The 26,436-nt window shown below is 45.2% G+C and overlaps 1 protein-coding gene across 1 annotated transcript in view; it reads left to right on the top strand.

Annotated features, from left to right (window-relative positions):
- amph (amphiphysin) overlaps positions 1–26,436 on the top strand; it is a 279,279-nt gene that overhangs the window by 239,092 nt on the left and 13,751 nt on the right. Inside the window, exons 15-18 of the mRNA XM_072266836.1 lie at positions 3,614–3,646; positions 10,996–11,062; positions 20,366–20,658; positions 24,741–24,800. Coding sequence (XP_072122937.1) covers positions 3,614–3,646; positions 10,996–11,062; positions 20,366–20,658; positions 24,741–24,800 — 453 coding nt within the window. The remainder of the gene's footprint in view (positions 1–3,613; positions 3,647–10,995; positions 11,063–20,365; positions 20,659–24,740; positions 24,801–26,436) is intronic.

Raw genomic sequence — 26,436 nt, 5'->3', positions numbered from 1 at the left:
GCCTCAGTGTCCCTGTCAATGATGAATGAGAATGAAGAGGTGGGGTCTGGAGGGAGAGGGGACCATTTTCAGTCACATGTCCCAGGGTCGAATGGCACCTGCAGACATTGTTACCCCACGGAGCTAGTTTTATACCCAGGGCTCCTTAAAACCACTCCCTAGAATCCTACTGTCTTAGAAACACAAGAGATTCTATAGACACTGTACGAGCAGTGATGGCCAAAGGTAGAAGGAGTCAATTTTAGAAAACCTAGCTCATTTATTTTTCCTACATTTATACACTTCGTCCAGCGGTCGTGGAGCATATGGATCCCTTCTTTGTAGAAGTCGGCATCTTGGACTTCCAGAAGCGGTCCGCAGCAGGGGTGATAGGTAAGTTCGTGACCTAAGGTAGAAGCAGGTGAGGAGAAACTTCAAACTTTCTGCATGTTTCACTCAAAGAGTTGAACTGCACGTGCATGTAACGAGAGCTGTATAACTCATCTCCTTCTACCTTAGGCCACGAACCTATCAATCGTCCCTGCTAGGGACCACCTGGAGGTCCAAGATGCTCTCGTTATATGCACGTGCAGTTCAACTCTTTGAGTGATAACACAGAAAGCTTGAAGTTAGTAACTCATCTCCTTCTACCTTAGGCCACGAACTTACCAATCACCCCTGCTGTGGACCACTTCTACAAAGAAGGGGTCTGTGTGCTCCATGACTGCTGGACTAAGTGTGTACATGTAGGAGGGGACTATGTTGAAAAATAAAAGTGCTAGGTTTTCTGAAATCGACTCCTTCTACCTTAGGCCACAAACTTATCAATCACCCCTCGTAAATCCAGATTAGCACACACAGAATGCTGGAGGAACTCAGCAGGTCAGGCAGCATCTATGGAAAGGAATAAACAGTCGATGTTTTGGGCCAAGGCCCTTCTTCAGGACTTGAAGGACAGAAGAGTGTCCTGATGAAGGGTCTCGGCCTAAAATATCGACTGTTTATTCTTATCCATAGACGCTGTCTGACCTGCTGAGTTCCTCCAGCATTGTGTGTGTGTGTGTGTGTGTGTGTGTGTGTGTGTGTTTGTGTGTGTGTGTTTGTGTGTGTGGTCTTTTTTAAATCCATATATGCTTTATTTTATATCTTTCACTTATCTTCTCTGCTGGAAAAACATGATTTTGTTTTGCTTTTTAAAAAAATCATATCTGCTTGTGCTATTGTCTTTTATATCTGTCTTCACTCATTTTCTGTCAAAAGCCTGAATCTTCAAACAGTCTCTTCTCGGTCTGTGAGCCGGCTGGAGAGGACAACCCAGATGCTGGTGAACCGAGCAACGTTACTGAATCAGAAGCCAGCCAACAAGGCCTGCTCCAGCGCAGCCTTAACGACACAGCCCTGCTCACTAGCAGCGAGGAAGGGCCTCTGCATGGCTCTCACCTTGAAGCGTGGCCATGTGCTCGGGAGCAAGAGGCTGTAGACTGCTCAGATGAGAGCACTGCAAGCCCGCTGTGTCGGGCTGGGGAAGAGGAGCAGAGTACAGTCGTTGCAGAGAGTTGGCTGGAGGATCCGTTAGACCAACAGGTAGACACTGAAGTAATGAGGAGAAGGAGTCGGCCTACAAATCTGTATGCGGAGCAAGACCTCTGTGTGGATCAGAAGGCATCCTTAACTCCTGTAGTGCCCCAAGACCTAGAACTGGCTGAGGGAGGAAGTGTTAATCTATTTGCACAGATAGATAATGGATACTATGATTCAATAGTGCAGCCAGGACATGAGCCAGTGCAGGATACAGGTAAGGTTGATGAGGCCGGAACCCATACCACGGAGGCCCTGGGGCCTGAGGGTGAAGAGCTGAGCTTTGTTGAGAGGCCTCAGAGTGATGACAGTATCAAAAGCCACCATGATAACCTACTCGATGGTCAATGTGCGAAAGCTAGCATTCTGCCTAACCAGAAAAGTGATTGTATTCCCAATAGTCGGCAGGGTGAGGATGTTCCGTCGCCCTGTGTGGGTGACTCTACCCCAAGCTGCCAGGAAACGGAGAGGACTGTTTCCAGGAGTGAAGGGGCTCAAATTCTTTCCCTTCAAGGTGACACATTTGGTGTTAGCTGTGAGGAGACAGGCAGCATTGCACAATCTCAAGATAGAGAGAACCATTCTGAACTTATTAACCCAGAAACCAATACAACAGATGATACAACTGAATCACCGACACAGATAGGAACCAATCAAACTGATGAAACCCACACTGAGATCTCAGATGAGAATCAAGCAGACACATTTCACACAGCGACCGGCAACGTGATCTCCCCCAAAAACCTGCAGCCGGAATCCTGGGACAGAGAAAAGCAGGAGATATGGCCAGAAAACTGGGAACCCAATGTTATCAGCACTGAGTGGGACCTCGGTCTCTTGGGTCTGCCGCAAGGCCAGAAGAATGGATTTGCCTCATGGTCAACGTTTCAGGAAAACCAAGGGGAGACCGGTAACCCTGACAGAGATGGGGCAGCCCATCTTTGGAGAGGGTGTGATGAGGATGAGAGTTTTTACCCTCCACCAGGTTTGTTTGGTAACACAGAGACTGGGAACATGCTGGGCGGTTCCAGTCAGGATGAGGAAATGCAGAACTTCCATGGGGACACTGAAAATGATGGTGATGGAACACGGGCCAGAGATACTCACGCCCCCCAGACTTCCCGCCCCGTAGAGACTTTAAGTAATGCTAGCGACGAGAGTCCATCCAGCCTAAAGGAAACAACCCTCTCGGATTTGTCTGAAGATGAGAGCGCAAACCAGAGATACGGACTCTTATACAAGGAACTAGATGCTGGAAGAGAAGAGGTACCTTGTCAAGTGTTTAGAGTAGAAAAAAATATTTAGGAGAGACTTTGACTGTAAATACCAGTTTTAGTTTCATTATTTCCCTTGTTTCAATCTTTCCTTCGTTACCATGCTTGCTTTAGCTTTTCCTTCAGCTGTCGTTGTTTTGTGTCATTCCTCCCACAGGGCAAGACATAATGGCAAATCTGATACCCGTATGTATAGAGACTCAGTGGCCCCTATATTAGGTGTGGTCTTCTGCTGCTGTGGCTCGTCCACTTCAAACCTGAAAGACCGTGCGTTCAGAGATGCTCTTCTGCACACCACTGTTGGAACTTGTGGTTATGTGAGTTACTGTCGCCTTCCTGTCAGCTTGAACCAGTCTGGCCATTCTCCTCTGACCTCTCTCATTGACATGGCGTTTTCGGCCACAGAACTGCTGCTCGCAGGATGCTTTTTTTCGTTTTTTGCACCGTTCTCTGTAAACTCTAGAGACAGTTGAGTGTGAAAATCCCAGGAGTCCAGCAATTTCTGAGATACTCAAACTACCCTGTCTGGCACCAACAACCATTCAAAGTTACTTAGATCACATTTCTTCCCCAATCTGATATTTGGTCTCAACAACAACTGAACCTCTTGACCATGTCTGCATGCATTTATGCATTGAGTTGTTGCTATATGATGGCTGATTAGATATTTACATTAACGTACGGGCGTACCTAATAAAGTGGCCACTGAGTGTATATGATTTTCTGATTGATATAGAGAGTGGCCACAGCCCAACTTTTCACTTCTTTTTCTGTTTATCTAGATGCCCAGTGCTGCATTCAATGGATTCGCACAGGTAAGACACTTATGGTGAATCACTTCAGAGTTCAAAATACTGTATGTTTATTAGCAAAGTGCGTATATGTCACTGTATACTAACCGGCTGGTGGCGTAGTGGCATTAGCGCCGGACTCCAGAGTGAAGGCTCCTGAGTTCGAATCCAAGTCGGGCCACCCCCTGAGCATACTTTCCATCCGTGCCGGGTTGAGCGTCGAGCTAGCCTCGTAAAAAAAACAAGAGTCGAGTCAGGAACGTTCATATCGTGACCTGGTTAATCCGAAAGGAGACCAATCCTGACACCACACACCAGACAAGAATGGCTGACTGTCTGGTGCGACACGCTAGGAAGGACCATATACTACCCTGAGGTTCATTTTCTTGTGAGCAGTCACAGTAGACTACAGAAATACAATAGAATCAATGGCAAGCTATGCATAAAGACTGACAAACAACCAATTTGCAAAAGAAAAAAACTGCAAATAATAAAAATATATAAAACTGAGAACTTAAGTTGTGGAGTCCTTGAAAGTGAGTTCATAAGTTGTGGAATCAGTTCAGTGTTGAGGTAAGTGAAGTTATCCACACTGGTTCAGGAGCCTGATGCTTGAGGGGTAATAACTGTGCCTGAACCGAGTGATGTAGGTGCTGAGGCTCCCTTACCTCCTTCCCAATGGTAGCAGTGAGGAAAGAGCATGGCCTGGATGGAGGGTGGCCCTAATGATGGATATTTGGTCACATTTTGGAGCTGGTCAAATGGCCAAATCAGCCTGGTTTTGCTGATACGTTTTAATAAATTTAATTTTCTAACCTTCTGTTTTGTCTGCCCCAGACAGTTGGGTGAAGGTGAGGTGAGGGCCACATTTTAATGTTCCATGCAAAGGGGAAAGTGGCTAGTCTACCTACCTTTGTCCAATCTCTCCAGCCAATGGTCCTCCCCACGCGAATCCCTAAACTTGTCTTATTTCTGATCTTAGATTCAAATTGATTGATCATATGTACATTGAAACAAATGGATAAATGTGCCATTTGTGTTACAACCAACACAAGGGTGTGCTGAGGGCAGCCCGCAAGTGCCACTCGTTTAATGGTAGGGGTTAGAGGGAAATGGATCAGCCATGATGAAACATAGAAAATAGGTGCAGGAGTAGGCCATTCAGCCCTTCGAGCCTGCACCGCCATTTATTATGATCATGGCTGATCATCCAACTCAGAACCCCGCCCCAGCCTTCCCTCCATACCCCCTGATCCCCGTAGCCACAAGGGCCATATCTAACTCCCTCTTAAATGTAGCCAATGAACTGGCCTCAACTGTTTACTGTGGCAGAGAATTCCACAGATTCACCGCTCTCTGTGTGAAGAAGTTTTTCCTAATCTCAGTCCTAAAAGGCTTCCCCTTTATCCTCAAACTGTGACCCCTCGTTCTGGACTTTCCCAACATCAGGAACAATCTTCCTGCATCTAGCCTGTCCAATCCCTTTAGGATTTTATACGTTTCAATCAGATCCCCCCTCAATCTTCTAAATTCCAATGAGTACAAGCCCAGTTCATCCAGTCTTTCTTTATGTGAAAGTCCTGCCATCCCAGGAATCAATCTGGTGAACCTTCTTTGTACTCCCTCTATGGCAAGGATGTCTTTCCTCAGATTAGGGGACCAAAACTGCACACAATACTCCAGGTGTGGTCTCACCAAGGCGTTGTACAGCTGCAGTAGTACCTCCCTGCTCCTGTACTCGAATCCTCTCACTATAAATGCCGGCATACCATTCGCCTTTTTCACCGCCTGCTGTACCTGCATGCCCACTTTCAATGACTGGTGTATAATGACACCCAGGTCTCGTTGCACCTCCCCTTTTCCTAATCGGCCACCATTCAGATAATAATCTGTTTTCAATTTAATGTGGATAAATGTGAAGTTATCCACTTTGGTGGCAAAAATAGGAAAACAGATTATTATCTGAATGGTGGCCGATTAGGAAAAGGGGAGGTGCAACGAGACCTGGGTGTCATTATACACCAGTCATTGAAAGTGGGCATGCAGGTACAGCAGGCGGTGAAAAAGGCGAATGGTATGCCGGCATTTATAGCGAGAGGATTTGAGTACAGGAGCAGGGAGGTACTACTGCAGCTGTACAAGGCCTTGGTGAGACCACACCTGGAGTATTGTGTGCAGTTTTGGTCCCCTAATCTGAGGAAAGACATCCTTGCCATAGAGGGAGTACAGAGAAGGTTCACCAGATTGATTCCTGGGATGGCAGGACTTTCATATGAAGAAAGACAGGATGAACTGGGCTTGTACTCGTTGGAATTTAGAAGATTGAGGGGGGATCTGATTGAAACGTATAAGATCCTAAAGGGATTGGACAGGCTAGATGCAGGAAGATTGTTCCCGATGTTGGGGAAGTCCAGAACGAGGGGTCACAGTTTGAGGATAGAGGGGAAGCCTTTTAGGACCGAGATTAGGAAAAACTTCTTCACACAGAGAGTGGTGAATCTGTGGAATTCTCTGCCACAGGAAACAGTTGAGGCCAGTTCATTGGCTATATTTAAGAGGGAGTTAGATATGGCCCTTGTGGCTACGGGGGTCAGGGGGTATGGAGGGAAGGCTGGGGCGGTGTTCTGAGTTGGATGATCAGCCATGATCATAATAAATGGCGGTGCAGGCTCGAAGGGCCGAATGGCCTACTCCTGCACCTATTTTCTATGTTTCTATGTTTCTAAATTGCATCTGCCATGAATTTGCCCACTCACCCAACCTATCCAAGTCACTCTGCATCCTCTTAGCATCCTCCTCACAGCTAACACTGCCACCCAGCTTCGTGTCATCCGCAAACTTGGAGATGCTGCATTTAATTCCCTCATCCAAGTCATTATTATATATTGTAAACAACTGGGGTCCCAGCACTGAGCCTTGCGGTACCCCACTAGTCACTGCCTGCCATTCTGAAAAGGTCCCGTTTATTCCCACTCTTTGCTGTCTGTCTGCTAACCAACTCTCCACCCACACCAATACCTTACCCCCAATACCGTGTGCTTTAAGTTTGCACACTAATCTCCTGTGTGGGACCTTGTCAAAAGCCTTTTGAAAATCCAAATATACCACATCCACTGGTTCTCCCCTATCCACTCTACTAGTTACATCCTCAAAACATTCAATGAGATTCGTCAGACATGATTTTCCTTTCACAAATCCATGCTGACTTTGTCCGATGATTCCACCGCTTTCCAAATGTGCTGTTATCACATCTTTGATAACTGACTCCAGCAGTTTCCCCACCACCGACGTTAGGCTAACTGGTCTATAATTCCCCGGTTTCTCTCTCCCTCCTTTTTTAAAAAGTGCGGTTACATTAGCCACCCTCCAATCCTCAGGAACTAGTCCAGAATCTAACGAGTTTTGAAAAATTATCACTAAACGGTGGAGCAGACTTGATGGGCTGAATGGCCTAATTCTGCTCCTATGTCTTATGGTGTCATTTTATTTTAATGTGAGGTTCCTAAAGAAGCATGAGATCACCAAATCAAATGAACAAGTGAATCATAAAGCACGTGGAAAGCATGGTGGCAGGGTAGAGAAGTGGTTAGCACAATGCTTTACAGTACCAGCGACCCAGGTTCAATTCCACCGCTGTCTGTGAGGAGTTTGTCCGTTCTCCCTGCGACCGATTGGGTTTCCTCTGGGTGCTCCCATTCCCTCCCACAGTCAAAAGACGTACCAGTTAGGAGGTTAATTGGTCATTGTAAATTGTCCCCTGATTAAACTAGGATTAAATTGCCGGATATGCTGGGCTGTGTGGCTGGAAAGGCCAGTAGGGCCTGTTCGGGCACTGTATCTCAATAAATAAAATAAATAAGTAAATAATAAAGGTGAATTAACAAAACAATACGAGAGGCAAGACTGTTGTCGAAAACAAGAGATTCTGCAGGTGCTGGAAATCTTAACCAACACACCCAAAGTGCTGGAGGAAGCCAGAGGGTCAGGCAGCATCCATGGTGGGGAATAAACCGTGTGTTTCAAGCTGACAACTTTTTTGACCTCATTGAAACCTATCAACTATTGAAAGGACTCAATAGAGTGGATGTGGAGAGGATGTTTCTTATGGTGGGAGAATGCAGGACCAGAGGACACAGCCTCAGAATAGGGGATGTCGATTTAGAATAGAAATGAGGAAGAATTTCTTTAGCCAGAGAGTGGTGAATCTGTGTAATGTGTTGCCACAGGTGGCAGTGGAGGCCAAGTCATTGGGTGTACCTAAGGCAGAGGTTGATAGATTCCTGATTAGTCAGGGCATGGAGAGATAGAGATACGGGGAGAAGGCAGAAGATTAGGGCTGAGCAGGAAAATGAATCAGCTACAATGATAACTCGATGGGCTAACTGGCATAATTCTACTCCTATATTTTGGGATCTTGTGGTCTTTCGTCAGGACTGGAAATGAAAGGGGAAGAAGCCAAAATAAGAAGGTGGGGGGAGGGGAAGATGTACAAGCTGGCAGACAGTAGGACATTGCTTAATCTATCTTCTGGTAATATCTCCCCTCTTCACTTCTCTTTTTCTATTCCCCATTCTGGCTCCTCTCTCACTCCTTCTCCTCATCTGATCATTGCTTCTCACTGGTACTCCTCCATCTCTTTGTTCCATGATCCAATCAGATTCCTTTATCCTCAGTCCTTTATCTCTTCCAACCTATCACCTCCCAGCTTATTTCATTCCCCCCTTCCACCTCATCTAGTCTCACCTATCACCTTCAACCTAATAGGGTAAACATTGAGCACTGAATCTAGCTTCTGGTAATTTCTCTCTCCTCCTCCTTCTCTCTTTTTCCATTCCCTATTCTGGCTCCCCTCTTACCCCTGCTCTTCTCCTCACCTGCCCATCACCTCCCTCTGATTCCCCTCCTCCAACTCCTTCTTCCATGGTCCATAGTCCTCTCCTATCAGATTCCTTTTTCTTCAGTCCTTTAGCTCTTCCAGCCTATCACCCTGCAGCTTCTTATTTCAGCCCCCACTCCCACCCCACCCAACTTCCCCCTAACATGGTCTCACCTATCACCTTCTAGCTTGTACTCCTCCCCTTCCCACCTTTTTATTCTGGCTTCTCCCCTGCCCCCCAACCCTTCCAGTGTTGATGAAGGGTCTCACCCTGACATGTTAACTGTTTATTCCCCTCCACAGATGCTGGCTGACCTGCTGAGTTTCTCCAGCATTTTGTGTGCGTGTTGTACCAGACCATAGCCAATATTTGAACCAAGTACAAACGTAGTTTGCTGTAAATAATGTAATGTATCCGGGTTAAATACTAAACTAGGACCCATTATTTCCAACTGGTTGCTTGTTTAATATTTATTTAGAGAATCACCATGGAAACAGGCCCTTCTGGCCCAACAAGCCCATGCCAGCCAGTCACACCCATGTGACCAAGTAACCTACTGACCTGTACGTCTTTGGAATATGGCAGGAAACCGGAGCACCCGGGGGAAACCCACACGGTCACGTGGAGAACGTACGAACTCCTTACAGACAGCAGTGGGAAATGAACCCCCGTTGCAGGCGCTGTAAAGCGACTCACTAACCGCTACACTACCACCCAAATATTTAGAAACACAAAACCTCCAGCATAATACAGGCCCTTCGGCCCACAAAGTTGTGCTGATCATGTCCCTACCTTAGAACTACCTAGGCTTTACCCATAGGCCTCTATTTTTCTAAGCCCCGTGTACATTCTTCAGTTCCAAGCTTCTTCTCCTCTGCCATCAGATTTCTGAATGGAAAATGAACCCATGGACACTCCCTCAGTACATTTGATCTCTGCACTCATTATTTCATTTATATATTGAAAACAAGTATATATTTACTTATTGAGATACAGCATGTTACAGGCCCTTCTGACCCTTTGGGCACACCACCCAGCAATCCCCCGATTTAGCTCTAGCCTAATCACTGGGCAATTTACAATGACCAATTAACAACACTTTTCTTAACCTTATGAGACTAGGTTGAGTGTGCTCGGCCTTTTCTCCTTGGAGCGACAGAGGACGACCTGATAGAGGTGTATAAGATGATGAGAGGCATTGATCGTGTGGATAGTCAGAGGCTTTTTCCCGGGGCTGGAATGGCTAACACGAGGGGCATAGTTTTAAGATGCCTGGAAGTAGATACCGACGGAATGTCAGGGGTAAGTTTTTCACACAGAGGGTGGTGGGTGCGTGGAATGCACTGCCGGCGGTGGTGGTGGAAGCGGATACAACAGGGTCTTTTAAGAGACTCTTAGATAGGTACATAGAGGGCTATGCAGTAGAGAAATTCCAGGCAATTTCTGGAGTAGGTTACATGGTCGGCATAACATTGTGGGCTGAAGGGCCTGTAACGTGCTGTAGGTTTCTATGTTCTATGTTCTATTAACCTACCAAACGGTACTGGGAGGGTTAGGGTTGAAAATTGAAAAAAGAGAGCAGTATTAGGCCATTTGGCCTATCAAGTCTGCTCTGCCATTCCATCATGGCTGATTTATTTACCCTCTCAAACCCATTCTCTTGTCTTCTCCCCGAAACTTTTGATGCCCTTATTAATCAAGAACCCATCAACCTCCTTTTTAAATATACCCAATCACTTGGCCTCCACAGCTATCCGTGGCAACGAATTCCACAGATTCACCACTCCCTGCCTAAAGAATTTCATCCTCATCTCTGTTATAAAGGAGTGTCCTTCTGTTCTGGGGCTGTGCCCTCTGGTCCTAGACTCTCCCACTGTAGCAAACATCCTCTCCACATCCACTCTGTCTAGGACTTTCAATATTCAATAGGCTTCAGTGAGATCCCCCATCTTTCTCTTGAATTCCAGTGAGTACAGGCTCAGAGTTATCAAACACTCCTACTACGTTAACCCTTTCATTCCCGGGATCAATCTCATGAACCACTCTGGACCCTCTCCCATACCAGCACATCCTTCCTTGGATGAAGGGCCCGATCAGATTCTGATTTTGCTATCAACTTGCCCTCATTTATTTAAATCTCGGGGGCTGCTTTTCATCCATAGACGTGACTCAGGGGAGACCATACTGTCTGTCTGAAAGTTAAAAATGTCTTTTTTTTAAAATCTTTTTGAAAGCCTATGGTCCATGAATAAGAGTTCCTGTGGAGAGCGCAACGTTGGAGTTTGTGCAGATGAATATTAATAGTGTCTCCGATAGATGAAAGTACCTTCCAGCTGTGCTCCTTACACAGTCTGATTAATCTTGACAAGCTATTGCATAGATTAGTTTAATAAGATCACGCCGCCAGTCGTATCTCAGGCCTAGAGAGATATTCTTCCTCCCCTGTGGTATTCCCTGACTCACTCGTTGCCTTTTTGATGTCTTCACCTATTAAAGCTAGATGCTGGTATCACAGGTGGAACCACGGAGCTGCCCAGTCAAAGTGTGTTCGATACAGTGGTGAGTCAGATTGCACCTGTTGCATTTTAATTCTGTCATCCCACCGTGAGGAGTCCTACCCACAAAGGCCATTGTTGTACACGGTCATGTTGTGCCTTAAAGATCACAAATACTGTGCAAAATCTAAAGTATAATGTATAAATCTCTCGTTCACAATTCTGATGGAGATTCTTTAACCTTAAACATTACTGTTTGATGATTGAGAGTTGTTTCAAATCTGTGGTCCTGTGACTCAGCTTTATGGTTAGGATTAGGGTGAGGTCTAGGTTGAGGGTTAGGGTTACAGATATTCAGGTTTCAGATTAAAGAATCTTCATTAGAATAGGGAAGGAGAAAATAAGTTGGCATTACACTTGCAAAGATAATTGCATGAGGATGATTTGGACAAAAAGAAACATGTTTAGTCACACACCCACAAAACCTGGAGGAACTCAGCACATCAGAATCAGGTTTAATATCATTGGCATATGTCATGAGATTTGTTGTTTTGCAGCAGCAGAACGATGCAATACGTAATAATAAAACTGCATGAAATACATCTATAAAAGTAGGGAGGTTATGTTCACGGATTCAATGTCCACTCAGAAAGCTGATGGCGGAGGGGAAGAAGCTGTCCCTGAAACATTGAGTGTGTGTCTTCAGACTCCTGTGCCTCCTCCCTGATGGTGGCAATGAGGAGAGGGCGTGTCCAATGTCCTGGATGCTGGGGGGGGTGGGGGGCCAGTACCAGTGATGGAGCTGACTGTGTTCACAACTTCCTTCAGCTTATTTGAATCCTGTGCAGTAGCCTCCCCATACCAGGCAGTGACGCAGCCTGTCAGAACACACTCCCTGGTACATATGTAGAGATTTGTGAATGTCTTTGGTGACATGCCAAATCTCCTCAGACTCTGAATGAAATACAGCTGTTGTTGTTCCTCCTTCATAACTGCACTGGTATGTCGGGTCCAGGATAGATCCTCAGAGCTATTCAGAGGATCAAAGGTACAATTTAATGTCAGAGAAATGTATACAATATACATACATCCTGAAATGCTTTTTCTTCACAACCATCCATGAAAACAGAGGAGTGCCCCAAGAATGAGCAACAGTTAAATGTTAGAACCCCAAAGTCCCCCCAGCTCCCCGCCCGTGCGTAAGCGGCAGCGAGCAACAATCCCCTCCCCCCCACCAACAAAAATAAAGCAGACCCACTACCAGCACTCAAGCATGAGCAAAGACACAGACTTGCAGTTACCCCAAAGACTACATTCTTCACTCGATAATTCGACATGCTGCAGACTCTCTCTCTCTCTCTCCTAATAAGGGAGAAAGAGGTGACTCTATTTTCCAGCGAGCAGGGAAACATAACAAACAACTCGCTAGTTTACGATGTCAAAAGTCCGTTACGTCGCTCTTTCCGAGCCCTGTGCCTGAAGATCACAAGGATCCCGGGTCCCCAGGCACACAGCAGATGTTCCGACTCTCCCAACAACACACAGGTCTCCTATGGCGACACCAACCCTTGATCCACCCATCTCCAGTTCCTCGAGATCCCAGGCTTCAGAATCCGAGCTGAAATCTTAGGCCAAACCTTTGGCATGCCTAACAATGGCCGATTGTGGAACCGCAAGAGCGGGTCCCATTCCCACAAAGAACCGTGGTCAGCGTGAAACTCCAGGTCAGGATCTTCAAAAGAACCCTGAAAGGGAAAAATAGAGATATTGAAGATGGAAATAGAACTGTTTTTGAAGATGCAAGCAAAGGAGTCGCCATTGGGTGCCATAACTACTCAGCTAGGGAATTGGAAATTGCTCACCCATTCTCCTTCTGATTCCTTGTTGAGGACTGACGTGTGTTCCTTCATCTCAGCTTTCCTGAAGTCCACAATCAATTCTCTGGTCTTACTGACATTGAGTGAAGGGGAATAAACATTTCAAGCCGAGACCCTTCATCAGGACTGGAAAGGAAGGGGGAAGGTGCCAGGATAAGAAGGTTGGGGAAGGGAAAGGAGTACTAGCTGGCAGGTGATAGGTGAAGCTAGGTGAGGGGAAGGTGGGATGAAGTAAGGAACTGGGAGGTGATGGGTAGAAAAGGTAAAGGACTGGAGAGGAAGGAATCTGATAGGAGAAGAGAGTGGACCATGGGAGAAAGGAAAAGAGGAGGGTCACCAGAGGCAGGTGATGGGCAAGTGAGGAGATGAGAAGGTGTAAGTAGGGAGCCAGAGTGGGAAATGGAAAAAGACAGAAGGTGGAGGGGTCACAAAAAAAAGCAGAAAAAGTCAGAAAAATCGATGTTCATGCTGTCAGGTTGGATGCTACCCAGCAGAAATATGAGGTGTTCTTACAACCTCTCCATGGCCTCATTATGTCAGGAGGCCATGAACCAACACGTTGGAATGAGAATAGGGATAGGAATTAAAATGGTTGGCCACTGGGAAATTCTGCTATTTTTTGACAGAGCGAAAGTTCTCGATGAAGTAGTCCCCCATTCTATGTCGGGTCTCACCGATGTACAAGGAGTGTTCGATGAAACGGTCCCCCAGTTCATGTCAGGTCTCACCCATGCAGGAGTGCTCGATGAAGCACTTCCCCAGTCTACGTCGGGTCTCACTGATATAGGTGAAGCCACATTGGGAGCACCAAGTAAGGTAGGTGTCCACGACAGACTTGCAGGTGAAATGTTGCCTCACCTGGAAGGACTGTTTGGGGCCCTGAATGGAGGTGAGGGAGGAGGTGTATGGGCAGGTGTGGCACTTTATCCGCTTACAGGGTTAAGTGCCGGGAGAGAGCTTAGTGGGGAAGGACAAATGGACAAGGGAATCACAGAAGGAATGATCCCTCTGGAAAGCAGAAAGCGTTGGGGAGGTAAAGATTATTTGGTGGCAAGGTCTCATTGAAAATGGTGTTAGTTGTGGAGAATGATACGTCAGTTTCAGAGGCGCATGCAGTGGTAGGTGAGAACAAGAGGAACTCTATCCCCGTTATGGAAGTGGGAAGATGGGGTGAGATCTGATATCTCAGAATTGGAGGAGATGCGGGTGAGGGCAGCATCAATGGTGGAGGAAGGCTATCCCCATCCTTTAAAGAAGGAGGACTTCTCTGATGTCCTGGAAAGGAAGGCCTCGCGCCTGGAATAGGTGTGGCAGAGATGAACAAAATGACAAAAAGGAATGGCATTTTTACAAGTGACAGGGTGGGAAGAGGTATAGTCAAGATAGCTGTTTATAAAAGATATCAGGAAACAGTCTGTCTTCAAAGGTGGAGGCAGAAGAATTGAGAAAGGGGTCGGATCAAGTAAATTCGAGGCCAAGGTGGAATTCTATGAAATTGCTGAGCTCAGCTTGGGAGCATGAAGCAGCACCAATGCATTCGTCGTTGTAGCCCAGGAAGAACTGGGGAGTTTTATCTGTTGGGGCTCAGGACATGGACTATTCCACGTAACCAGTGGAAACACAGGCACAGCTGCGGCTCATGCAGGTGACCATGGTTACACCTTGGGTTTGGAGAAAGTGGGAGGAGCTGAAAGAGAAATTGTTGTGTGTGAGGACCATTTCTCCCAGATGGAGGAGGGTGGTGGTGAAGGGGACTGATTAGGGTTGGTTGTGTCTAGTAGGGTTTATGATTTTTATCAATGACTTGATGAGGAAGTGGTAGGGTGGATAAGTTTGTAGATGATATGGAAGTTGTGAATAATGTGGAAGGTTGTCATGGGTTACAACAGAACATTGAGGAAATGCAGAGCTGGGCTGAGAAGTGACAGGTGGAGTTCAGTCTGGAGGGTCACACATCAGTTCAGTGATGAGGTGAGTGAAGTTATCCACACAACCTGCAGCACCAATCAGCAGCATCTGTGGGAGGAAAGGATGTGCCTACGTTTTGGACCCCAACACCGCATCAGGGCAACAGAAGAAAGCAATGCCAAAGCAGATAGAGAGTCAGAGCACGAAGAAGGGAATGTAAAAGCTGCAAAAAAACGGAGCTCACGGAGAAGGTCTCTGGCTGTCCATTCAAAATTAAATTTGATTTGGGGCAGAAGCACAGTACAAGACATAAAAATTACTATAAGTTACAATAAATAGATAAATAGTCCAAAAAGGAATAAATTTGTGTTTATGTATTCATGGACCATTCAGAAATTTAACAGGGAAGGGGAATACGTTTACAGACATACTTACAGATACTGGCATTCATAGCAAGAGGATTCGAGTACAGGAGCAGGGAGGTACTACTGCAGTTGTACAAGGCCTTGGTGAGACCACACCTGGAGTATTGTGTGCAGTTTTGGTCCCCTAATCCGAGGAAAGACATTCTTGCCATAGAGGGAGTACAAAGAAGGTTCACCAGATTGATTCCTGGGATGGCAGGACTTTCATATGATGTAAGTCTGGATCGACTAGGCTTATACTCACTGGAATTTAGAAGATTGAGGGGGGATCTTATTGAAACGTATAAAATTCTAAAGGGATTGGACAGGCTAGACGTAGGAAGATCGTTCCCGATGTTGGGAAAGTCCAGAACGAGGGGTCACAGTTTGAGGATAAAGGGGAAGCCTTTTAGGATCGAGATGAGGGAAAACTTCTTCACACAGAGAGTGGTGAATCTGTGGAATTCTCTGCCACAGGAAACAGTTGAGGACAGTTCATTGGCTATATTTAAGAGGGAGTTAGATATGGCCCTTGTGGCTAAAGGGATCAGGGGGTATGGCGGGAAGGCTGGTACAGGGTTCTGAGTTGGATGATCAGCCATGATCATACTGAATGGCGGTGCAGGCTCAAAGGGCCGAATGGCCTACTCCTGCACCTATTTTCTATGTTTCTATCAAGAAACTTAAAAACCTACAAGAAAGCATGATTGTACAAATACATAAACTGGCATTAAGAATGTTAAACTACAAGAAAAGTAACAACTTAAATAGCTATTTTGACCCTAATCCAATACTGTGGCACTATAGGAATGCTTATTATTTCAAAAAGAAAACAGTGATCTAATAATTGTCCTTGGTCTCTTTTGGAAAGCAAGATGACCTGTTTCAGTATTGAGAATGCCAGGCCTCTGAGGAAGAGTACTTAGGGCAAATAATTCAGCTTTTCACAGTCTTCCTTACTAAATATGCGGTTTAAAGCTGCTTGGTTCCCTGCTAGCATCACAGGAGATGGAATGATTAATGTAGGTTTAGCAGTGGTCAATTGCCTCTTTATTTTCACTCACTGATTTGATAAAATAGGATACTAGTTTAAGCAGTTTAAATGGTTCAGCATGGACTAGATGGGCTGAAGGGCCTGTTTCTGTGCTGTACTTTTCTGCGACTCTCTGACTGGTTGATGGGAATTTAATAATTCAAAGTCCACACTGACTGAAAAGAATTCTAAGATTTTCAGACATTTCCACAAAAAAAGAATTAGTTACTGGTACACGCTGCAAAATTTGTTATTGAAGTACATATATGTCACCATATCCAACTCTGAGATTCATTTTCTTGCAGGCATACTCAGTAAATCCAAAAACCATAATAATCAATGAAAGACCACGCCCATCAGGACGGACAAACAACCAGTGTGCCAAAGACAACAAACTGAGCAAATACCAAAGAAGAAAGTAAATAATAAATAAATAAGCAATAAATATCAAGAGCAGGAGGTGAAAGGTCCTTGAAAATGAGTCCACAGGTTGTGGGAACAGTTTACTGATGGGACAAGTGAAGTTATCTCCACTGGTTCAGGAGCCTGATGGTTGAGGGGTATTAAGTGTTCCTGAACCTGGTGGTGTGAGTCCTGAGGCTCCTGTACCGTCTTCCTAATGGCAGCAGCGAGAAGAGACCACGACCTGGGTGGTGGGGGTTCCAATCAAGGACTGTAGATATTTATTGTTTGTTTATTTATTATTATTATTACTACTACTTTCTTTTTGTATTTGCACAGTCTGTCTTTCTGACTCTGGGTGATCACCCTAGTTGGCGTGGTCATTCATTGGTTCAGTTATAGTTATTATTCTATGGATTTGCTGAGTATACCCACAAGAAAATGAATCTCAGGGTTGTATATGGTGACATACTGTATATGTATTTAGATAGATAGATATATATACTTTATTGATCCCGAGGGAAATTGGGTTTCATTACAGCCACACCAACCAAGAATAGAGCATAAATACAGCAATACAAAAACCACAAACAATCAAACAACAAAATGCAAACTATGCCAGATGGAAATAAGTCCAGGACCAGCCTATTGGCTCAGGGTGTCTGACCCTCCACGGAAGGAGCTGCAAAGTTCGATGGCCACAGGCAGGAACAACCTCCCGTGACGCCCAGTGTTGTATCTCGGTGGAATATGGCCGGGGTCCAACAGTAAAAAGTTCAATATCCGGTCTACAAACACATTCCTCGATTGTAATATGACCCAGATTGCATCATCCGTTATTAACCAGAACAGTAAGCCCCAACTCCTTTACGCTTACCGCTCTCAGTGCACTTCCGGTGAGCCCGAACGGTCTGGAAGCCATCCATGGAAAAGTTTTAATCGGGTATGTCCTCGTGCAGCCCCGTTCCAGTAAAACACATAACACTGCACTCCCGAAATGTTCTCTGACGCCTGGCTAGCACCGTCAACTTGTCCATTTTATTACCCACCGAACTCCTCTTCTCCATAAGTCTCTGTTGTCTTGACCCGGTCCTCTTTCCTCGCCTTTGTGATCCGCCTCTGCATCCTCTGTGTGTTTTCCTCCAGATTTCAGCAGGGGTGTCCGCCGCTCTGCTCGCTAAACCGGCCGGTATTAGCGCAAACAGCTGGTCCCTGGAATACACAATGCGACCATGCTTCTGCCCCACTAATGAGACGTGTCAGAATGTAACTATTTCCAGCGCTAAAAACCCAAATATAACTCTCTCTACCAGCATGTTAGAGAGGGTGCAGCTTCAGCGTTTTAAAAAATACAAAAAATAATGTAAGTTAAAAAATTTGAACTTCCTTCCCCTCCACTATCTGAATGATCCATCAACAGTATCTCACTATTTAGTTTAAACTTTGATGCTGCTTTCCTGCGATGTACGTGTGACAAATAGAGCTAATTTTTATTACAGATTGAGGCCTAATTTTCCATTTTAAGGTGTGTTGAGTTTTCTTGTAATTACATATCCTCCGAGGACTAACACGGCCGCCTTTCTTCCCAACCCCCCCCCCCCCCCGCCCCGCCGCTCTCAAAAGATCAATGCTGAAGCCACTCTTGTGGAGGAGCCCAAAGCTGCGGAGGCTGGCACGGAGCCGGCCGAGGACGCTCCCCCTGCTGTGCAAGGCACAGTCGCGGAGGAGGCCGCGGTGAGTCCCGCTGCCTGACTGCGGAGTCAGTCCCGAAGCAGCCAACGTTTTGTTCATCCCATCACCACAGCATTACCCTGTTTACTGCTGATTGGCAGAGATGGGTTCCTGCTCCATCTTCAGAGCATACCATCTCTCATCGTTAAGTTGCCTGTGATCCTCTAACCGCACCTCCCCACTCCTCCAACCTGCCTGCCTTCCATTTTTATTCATTTGCTGACAGCAAGTGCAGCGATGAGTCTGTTACTGAAAAGGCCAGAAATGAATGTACGATCTATAGCAAAGGCCTTGTTGTCATTGACGCAACCTGTGTACAACCAGGCCATGTGTCGCACTGTAGTCCATTTTCTATTTGAGTTGTTCATCCACATGTCCCACACTTTCAGTGTATATGTGTAGCGTCTGCGCGAGTACCTGTGTGGTTAAAATGCCTATAAGTCCATAAGACACACATAGGAACCGAATTAGGCTCATTCAGTCTACTCTGTCACTTGATCGTCACTGATTTATTTTCCCTCTCAACCCCATTATCCTGCCTTCTCCTCATATCCCTCGAGGCCCTCACTGATCAAGAACCTATCAACCTCCACTTTATGATTTGGACAGCTGTCTGTGGCAAAGGTTCATAGCCCGCTGGCTCAAGGAATATATAAGTCATTGGTCATTGTGCATTTGGAGCATTGTGAGCAGATGTGTGGGCCCCTTATCAGTGAAAGGTCTTATTGGAATTAGAGAGGATCCACAGGAGGTTCATGAGAAAGATCCCTGGAATAAAAGGGTTAACATATAAGGAGCATTTGATGGTTCTGGGCCTGGACTCACTGGAATTTAGAACAATGAGGGGAAATCTCATTTAAACATTAAATATTGAAAGACCTATATAGAGTGGGCGCGGAGATGTTTTCTATAGTGGGTGAGTCTAGGACCTGAGGATACAGCCTTAGAATAGAACATTTATTATGCAGAGAGCGGTGAGTGCGTGGAATGGGCTGCTGGCCACTGTGGTGGAGGTGGATACAATAGGTACATGGAGCTTAGAAAAATAGAGGGCTATGGGTAACCCTAGGCAATTTCTAAAGTAAGGACATGTTCGGCACAGCATTGTGGGCCCAAGGGCCTGTACTGTGCTGTAGGGTTTCTGTGTTTCTATGTTTCACATTCTTTTAGAATAGAGATGATGGGGAATTCTTTTAGCCAGAGAGTGGTGAATCTGTGGAATTTATTGATGGCTGTGGAGGCCAAGTAACTGGGTATATTTAAAGTGGAGATTGTTAGCTTCTTGATTAGTCAGGGCATCAAAGGCTATGGAGTGAAGGCAGGAGGCAGGAGAATGCGGCTGAGAGGGATAATAAATCAGCCATGATGGAATGGCAGAGCAGACTCAATGGGCCGAATGGCCTAATTCATCTCTGATGTCTTATGGTTTAATGCCAGTGTTAGTGCCTTAGCCTGTGTTCTGTAGGTAAGCACTCATTGCTTGAATACCATCAGACAAATCACGCTCGTCTCATCATTTGAAATCACACCATGTTCTGACATTTTACAGTGCTGGATTTAAAATATGTGACCAGACTGCATTTGAATGAAATAAATCCCACGTTTTATTCCCCATCTAGGAGATTAAGGAGCTTGACGTTCAGGAGGCAGCTGTAAGTGCCGAGAACGAGGGCGTCGAGGTACATAAACAATGCTTCAATGAGACAGCACAAGTCCAGATCTAAAGCTCATTACAGTTAAATGTCAGCTCTCAAGTCTCTTCCCTCTAATTAGTTCCCCATGAATGGATCAATTTCTTCTGCGTCAGAGATACTTGCAAAAGCACTGTGTTGTTCAGCCACGTGAACAATTGAGTGTACGGTAGGTTTCGGTTAATTGGGACACATTGGGACCAGTACATTTTAGCTCAATTAAATGGCTCCACCAATTAGCCAACCAACTATCAGTGACAAAAAGCACTGCTTTTTGAACACAAACACATGCAACTGATGCTACTTAAAAACTTCCCGCTTTAAGCACGTAACGTCTCGAGGCTGGGTTTGAAATCGGTTGAAGAGATGCCAGAGCAGCAGAAGTCCGTTCCCAAGAAGGGTTCCAAGAAAGCTTTGCCTCAACCGGTGAGCAAGTCTGGCAAGAGCAAGAGGACAAGGAAGGAGATCTACATCTACATCTACAAAGTGATGGAGCAGGTTCACCCTGACGCCGGCATCTCCTCCAAGGCCATAAGCATCACGTACTGGATCGTGGACAATATTTTCGAGCTCTTTGTGGGTAAGGCTCACCGCCTGGCCCATTACAAGCAGTCGACTGTAGGATCCCGGGACATCCAGGCTGCCATGTGCCTGTTGCTGCCTGGGGGAGCTGGCCGAGCACACTGTGTCAAATGGGACACAAGTACACTACCTCCAAGTGAACCTGCACAGAGTGGTGACAAGACAAACCAACAACAAAAAATGACCACACAAGAGCTCACTACTGCCCCTAGTTCAAAACTATTTGGCAATAATTTCCTGTCCTAATTAAGCAGTATCATGTCCCAAATAAACAAAGGGAATACCAAGCAACACACATCAAAGTTGGTGGTGAACGCAGCAGGCCAGGCAGCACCTCTAGGAAGGGGTACAGTTGACATTTCGGGCCGAGACTCTTCGTCAGGACTAACTGAAGGAAGAGCTCATAAGAGGTTTGAAAGTGGGCGGGGGAGGAGGAGATCCAAAATAGGAGAAGACAGGAGGGGGAGGGATGGAGCCAAGAGCTGGACAGGTGATTGGCAAAAGGGATAGGAGAGGATCATAGGACAGGAGGCCTAGGGAGAAAGAAAAGGGGGGGGGACCCAGAGGATGGGCAAGGGGTATAGTGAGAGGGGCAGAGGGAGAAAAAGAAAGTTTGTATATAAATAAATAAATAATGCATGGGGTACGACGGGGAGTTGGGGCATTAGCAGAAGTTAGAGAAGTCAATGTTCATGCCATCAGGTTGGAGGCTACCCAGACGGAATATAAGGTGTTGTTCCTCCAACCCGAGTGTGGCTTCATCTTTACAGTAGAGGAGGCCGTGGATAGACATATCAGAATGGGAATGAGACTTGGAATTAAAAGGGAATACCAGCTACTTTCTTGATTAGTTTTTGTTCTTTTAAAATTCTCCCAACTAAGAGGCTGTCCCATTTAACCAATGAGCCAGTTAACAGGAATCCACTGCATTTGACAGCCAATCTGTACTATAATGCTAAACCATAAAAGTTGGCATTTAAGAAAAAAAGATGTGTTGATTTGAGCTATTCTCATTTTGAAGATTAATGCATGTTTGTTTTTGTAGAACAATCAAATGACTGCTCTGTGAAAGTGTAAAAACAATTGTCCTGATGAAGGGTCTCAGCCCAAAACGTCGACTGTACCTCTTCCTAGAGATGCTGCCTGGCCTGCTGCGTTCACCAGCAACTTTTATGTGTGCTGCTTGTCTTCCCATAGTTATTTTTTAGTCGTTGTCTGGCCTCTGCCTTTTAACTTGAACCCAAATCCCAGATGATCCTCACAGACATGATAAGCCAGATGGAATCCTCTTGTGATGTAAGATTCTGTGAATCCCACTGTTTGACCCAATTCAATCCGTCTCCCTGGAGACATCTCAACTACCACCCAGTGTAACACCAACCTGTTTTTGAATGATTTTCTGCTCTTTCGCTCAAGCACTGAAGTGGAAAGAAGTTAAAGTTCAAAAGTTCAAAGTAAAAGTATTATTGAAGTGCATATATGTCACCATACACAACCCTGAGATTCATTTTCTTGTGGGCATACTCAATAAATCCATTAACCATAATAGAGTCAATGAAAGACTGCATCAACTTGGGTGTTCAACCAGTCTGCAAAAGACAACAAACTGCAAATACAAAAGGAAAGAAATAATGATGATAAATAAATAACAAATAAATATCAAGAACATAAGATGAAGAGTCCTTGAAAGTGAGTCCATAGGTTGTGGGATTATTTCAATGATGAAGTGATGTTGAGTGAAGATGTCCTCTTTGGTTCAAAAGCCTGATGGCTGAGGGATAATAACTGTTCCTGAACCTGGTGGTGTGAGTCCTGAGGCTCCTGTCCCTCCTTCCTGATGGCTGAGGGATAATAACTGTTCCTGAACCTGGTGGTGTGAGTCCTGAGGCTTCTATGCTCTGATGGTCTTCTTCACTGTCCACTACACCTCCAATCTTGGTGTCATCTGCAAATTTACTGATCTAGTTAACCACATTATCATCCAGACCATTGATAAAGAAGACAAATAACAATGGACCCAGCACCGATCCCTGCGGCACACCACTAGTCACAGGTCTCCAGTCAGAGAGTCAACTCTCTACTACTACCGCTCTCTGGCTTCTCCCACAAAACCAATCTCTAATCTAATTTACTACCTTAACTTGAATACCAAGCAACTGAGCCTTCCTGACTAACCTCCCATGAGGACCTTGTCAAATGCCTTGCTAAAGTCCATGTAGACAACATCCACTGCCTTGCCTTCATCAACTTTCCTGGTAACTTCCTCAAAAAAATCTATAAGATTGGTTAGACACAACCAACCATGCACAAAGCCATGCTGACTATTCTAATCAGTCCATGTCTATCCAAATATCCACATCTAGGATCCCTTGGACTATCTTCCAGTAACTTTCCCATTACAGGTGTCAAGCTCACTGGCCTATAATTTCCTGGTTCAAGTTTACAGCCTTTCTTAAACAATGGAACAAAATTGCCTACCCTCCAATCCTTCGGTACCTCACCAGTCATTAAAGATGATTTAAATACGTCTGCTAGGTCTCCTGCAATTTCAACACTTGTCTCCCACAGGGTCCTAAGGAAATCTTGTTAGGCCCTGGGGATTTATCCCCCTAATTTGCCTCAAGACAGCAAACACCTCCTTCTCTGTATTCTGTATATGGTCCATGACCTCACTGATGCTTTGCCTCACTTCTCTAGACTCTGTGTTCATCTCCCGAGTAAATACAGATGCTAAAAGAAATCCATCTCTTTTGGCTCCATGCATAGATTACCAGTCTGATCTTCCGGGGACCAATTTTGACCCTTACAATCCTTTTTCTCTTAACATATCTACAGAATTCCTTAGGATTCTTCTTCCCCATGTCTGGCTGGGCAACCTCATGCCTTCTTTTAGCTCCCGTTAAGTGTTCTCTTGCATTTCTTGTACTCCATAAGTACCTCATTTGTTCCTACCTGCCTATACCTACTACACACCTCATTTTTTTTCTCAACCAGGGCCTCAATATTTCCTGAAAACCAAGGTTCACTAAACTTGTTATCTTCAACTTTCATTCCAACAGGCACGTCAAGCTTTGAACTCTCAAAATTTCACTTCAGAAGGCTTACCACTTACCAAGAATACCTTTGCCAGCTAATAGCTTCTCCCAATCCACACTTGCCAGATCCTTTCTGATACCATCAATATTGGCCTTTCTCCAATTTAGAATATCAACCCAGACCAGACCTATCTTTTCCAATATTTACTTTCAAGCTAATGGTGCTCCCCTAGACAAACTTTCGTTACCTGCCCTGTCTCATTCCCTAACAGGAGATCAAGTATGCACAGTCTGTCATTGGGACTTCTGTATAAGGATGAAGGAAACTTTCCTGAACACATTTGACAAACTCTATCCCATCTAGTCCTTTCACGGTATTTGAGTCCCAGTCAAAATGTGGAAAGTTAAAATCACCTACTATAACAACCTTATGTTTCTTGCAATAGTGTGTGATCTCTCTACAAATTTGTTCCTCTAAGGCCTGTGAACTGTTGGGTGGTCTGTAATATAACCCATTAACATGGTCATACCTTTCTTATTCTTCTGTTCCAACTGCCTTTAATCTGAGACATTCTAATAAACTCTTCAGAGCTTTTGCCTGTCAATCACTTGACGTAACTCATGAAAGACGTGTGCTGTCAACTAAACCTTTCTCTTCCCTCAGTTTCTTCCATCACTGCAAAATGTTCGAGCTTCACTTTCCTCAGTATGTCCCAAAAAAACAGCTGCTGTTTCCTGATTGATGATATCAGCTCTCTTCTTTCTCTGACTTTTCACAACACTTCCTCATCTGTTACTCTGTGCATCTACAATGTTTTCATCATGCTCTCAAAACCCACATTCCTGCAGCTTCGAGTCTTCCCTTATGTCGCTTTGATATTATCCGACATTCACTCTGTACATCAGTGTGGAATGAACACAGCACCACAACACCCTGAGTTTCATATTCAGGGAAATTACATTATTGGTCATAAAGCAGAAAAAAAATAACAAAACAGACCAGATGAAAGATTAGCCTGTTCCATAATGTGGTTTTCTACAATCCACAGATTCAATAACTCACTTGTTTTGTTCCCCATAAAGACGATTAATGACTCCGAAGAGCAGAAGCCGGCTGTAGATGCTGAAGCAGAAGGAGCTCAGGTATGTAAATTCAACACATTGGTGCATCATCTGTTTGTTGCACTTAAATGCCTGCCATCAGCTCTACCCCTATTCATCGTGTGTACCCTGGAATGTATCTTTCGGCTGTCCAGGGAAGTTGCAAGCTGCAGCAGTGCTTTTATTTTAATGGCTTGTGTTCACCAGAGGATGCTCCCCGAGTTTCCTCAACTCCACCTGAACACCAATATTCTGTTTGTCAAACCATAAGGCAAGGTGGAAAATCTATCAGTGTTCTGATTTCCTGAAGAAGGATCTCGGCCTGAAAACATCGACTGTTTATTCCTCTCTATAGATGCTGCCTGACCTGCTGAGTTCCTCCAGCATTTTGTGTGTTTTCCTCCGGCTTTCCCCGAGGTGCCTTCCTATTGACCTGAGTTCTTTTTGTAAATCCTCAGCAGGCAAGACCCCACTGTTAACACATCCCTGAAGAGTTCAATAGAAAGGTTTCTAGTCCCAAGGTTTGCTGGAAAAGTACTTACAAACCACACAGCAAAACAACGCTGTTCACCAATGTTCTTTTATCATTGGACAGCACACACAAAATTCTGGAGGAACTGAGCAGGTCAGGTAGCATCTACAGAAACGAATCAACAGAGAACATTTCAGGCTGAGACCCTTTATCAGGACTGGAAAGGAAAGGGAAAGAAGCCGGAATAAAGTGGTGGGGGAAGGGGAGGAGTCCAAGTTGGCAGGTGATAGGTGAAGCCAGGTGAGTGAGAAGGTAGGTGGATTGGGAATGGGGATGAAGTAAGAAACTGGAAAGAGAAAGGTGAAGGGCTGAAGAAGGAATGTGATAGTAGAGGAGAGTGGATCACAGACAATCAGAAGGAGGTGGTGGGCTGATGAGGAGAAGGGGGTGAGAGGGTAACAAGAATGGGGAATAGCAGAGGAGAGTAGGGGGGAGTGGGGAGTAAGCAAGCAGATGATAATTTAGGATATCCTTTGTAGTCCTGATGAAAGGTCTCGGCCCGAAACGTCAACTGTTTATTCCTCAGCATAGATACTGCCTGACCTGCTGAATTCCTCCAGCATTTTGTGTGTGTGCCTCTGGATTTCAGGCGTCTGCAGAATCTCCTGTATTCTTTTTTCATTTTAGAATTATATCCATGGAAAACTGCATGGCTTTTGAACATAGCTTCACAATCCCTTAATTTCAACTTGCCTTCATCTAACAGAGCAGAGCACCTTCTCAGTTCCCTATTGTCCTGAATGAACTTACACCTAAGATGTCAAAGACACCAGAGATCCTGCAGATGCTGGAAACCCAGAGTAAAACAGACAAAATGTTGGAGGAACTCAGCAGGTCAGGCAGCATCTATGGAAAGGAATAAGGATCTGACATGTTGGGCTGAGACACTTCATCAGGACGCTAAAGGAAGAAGGAAAATCCCAGAATAAGAAGGTGGGAGGAGGGGAAGGAATACAAGCAAAACGAGATTGGTAAAGCCAGGTGGGTGGGGAATGTGGATGAAGTGGGAAGCTGGGAGGTGAAAGGTGGAGAAGGTGAAGGGCTGGAGAAGAAGGAATCTTTTCAGGGAGGAGAGTGGACCATGGAAAACGTCTATCTAGGAAAATGAACAGTTACTATTTTGGCTCAAGAAGTTGACTGTTCATT

Source organism: Mobula birostris, chromosome 1 (genome assembly GCF_030028105.1).
Source record: "Mobula birostris isolate sMobBir1 chromosome 1, sMobBir1.hap1, whole genome shotgun sequence".
Taxonomy (NCBI): Eukaryota; Metazoa; Chordata; class Chondrichthyes; order Myliobatiformes; family Myliobatidae; genus Mobula; species Mobula birostris.
Note: the sequence above shows the minus strand (reverse complement) of the source record. Positions and strands in the feature narration are given on the sequence as shown.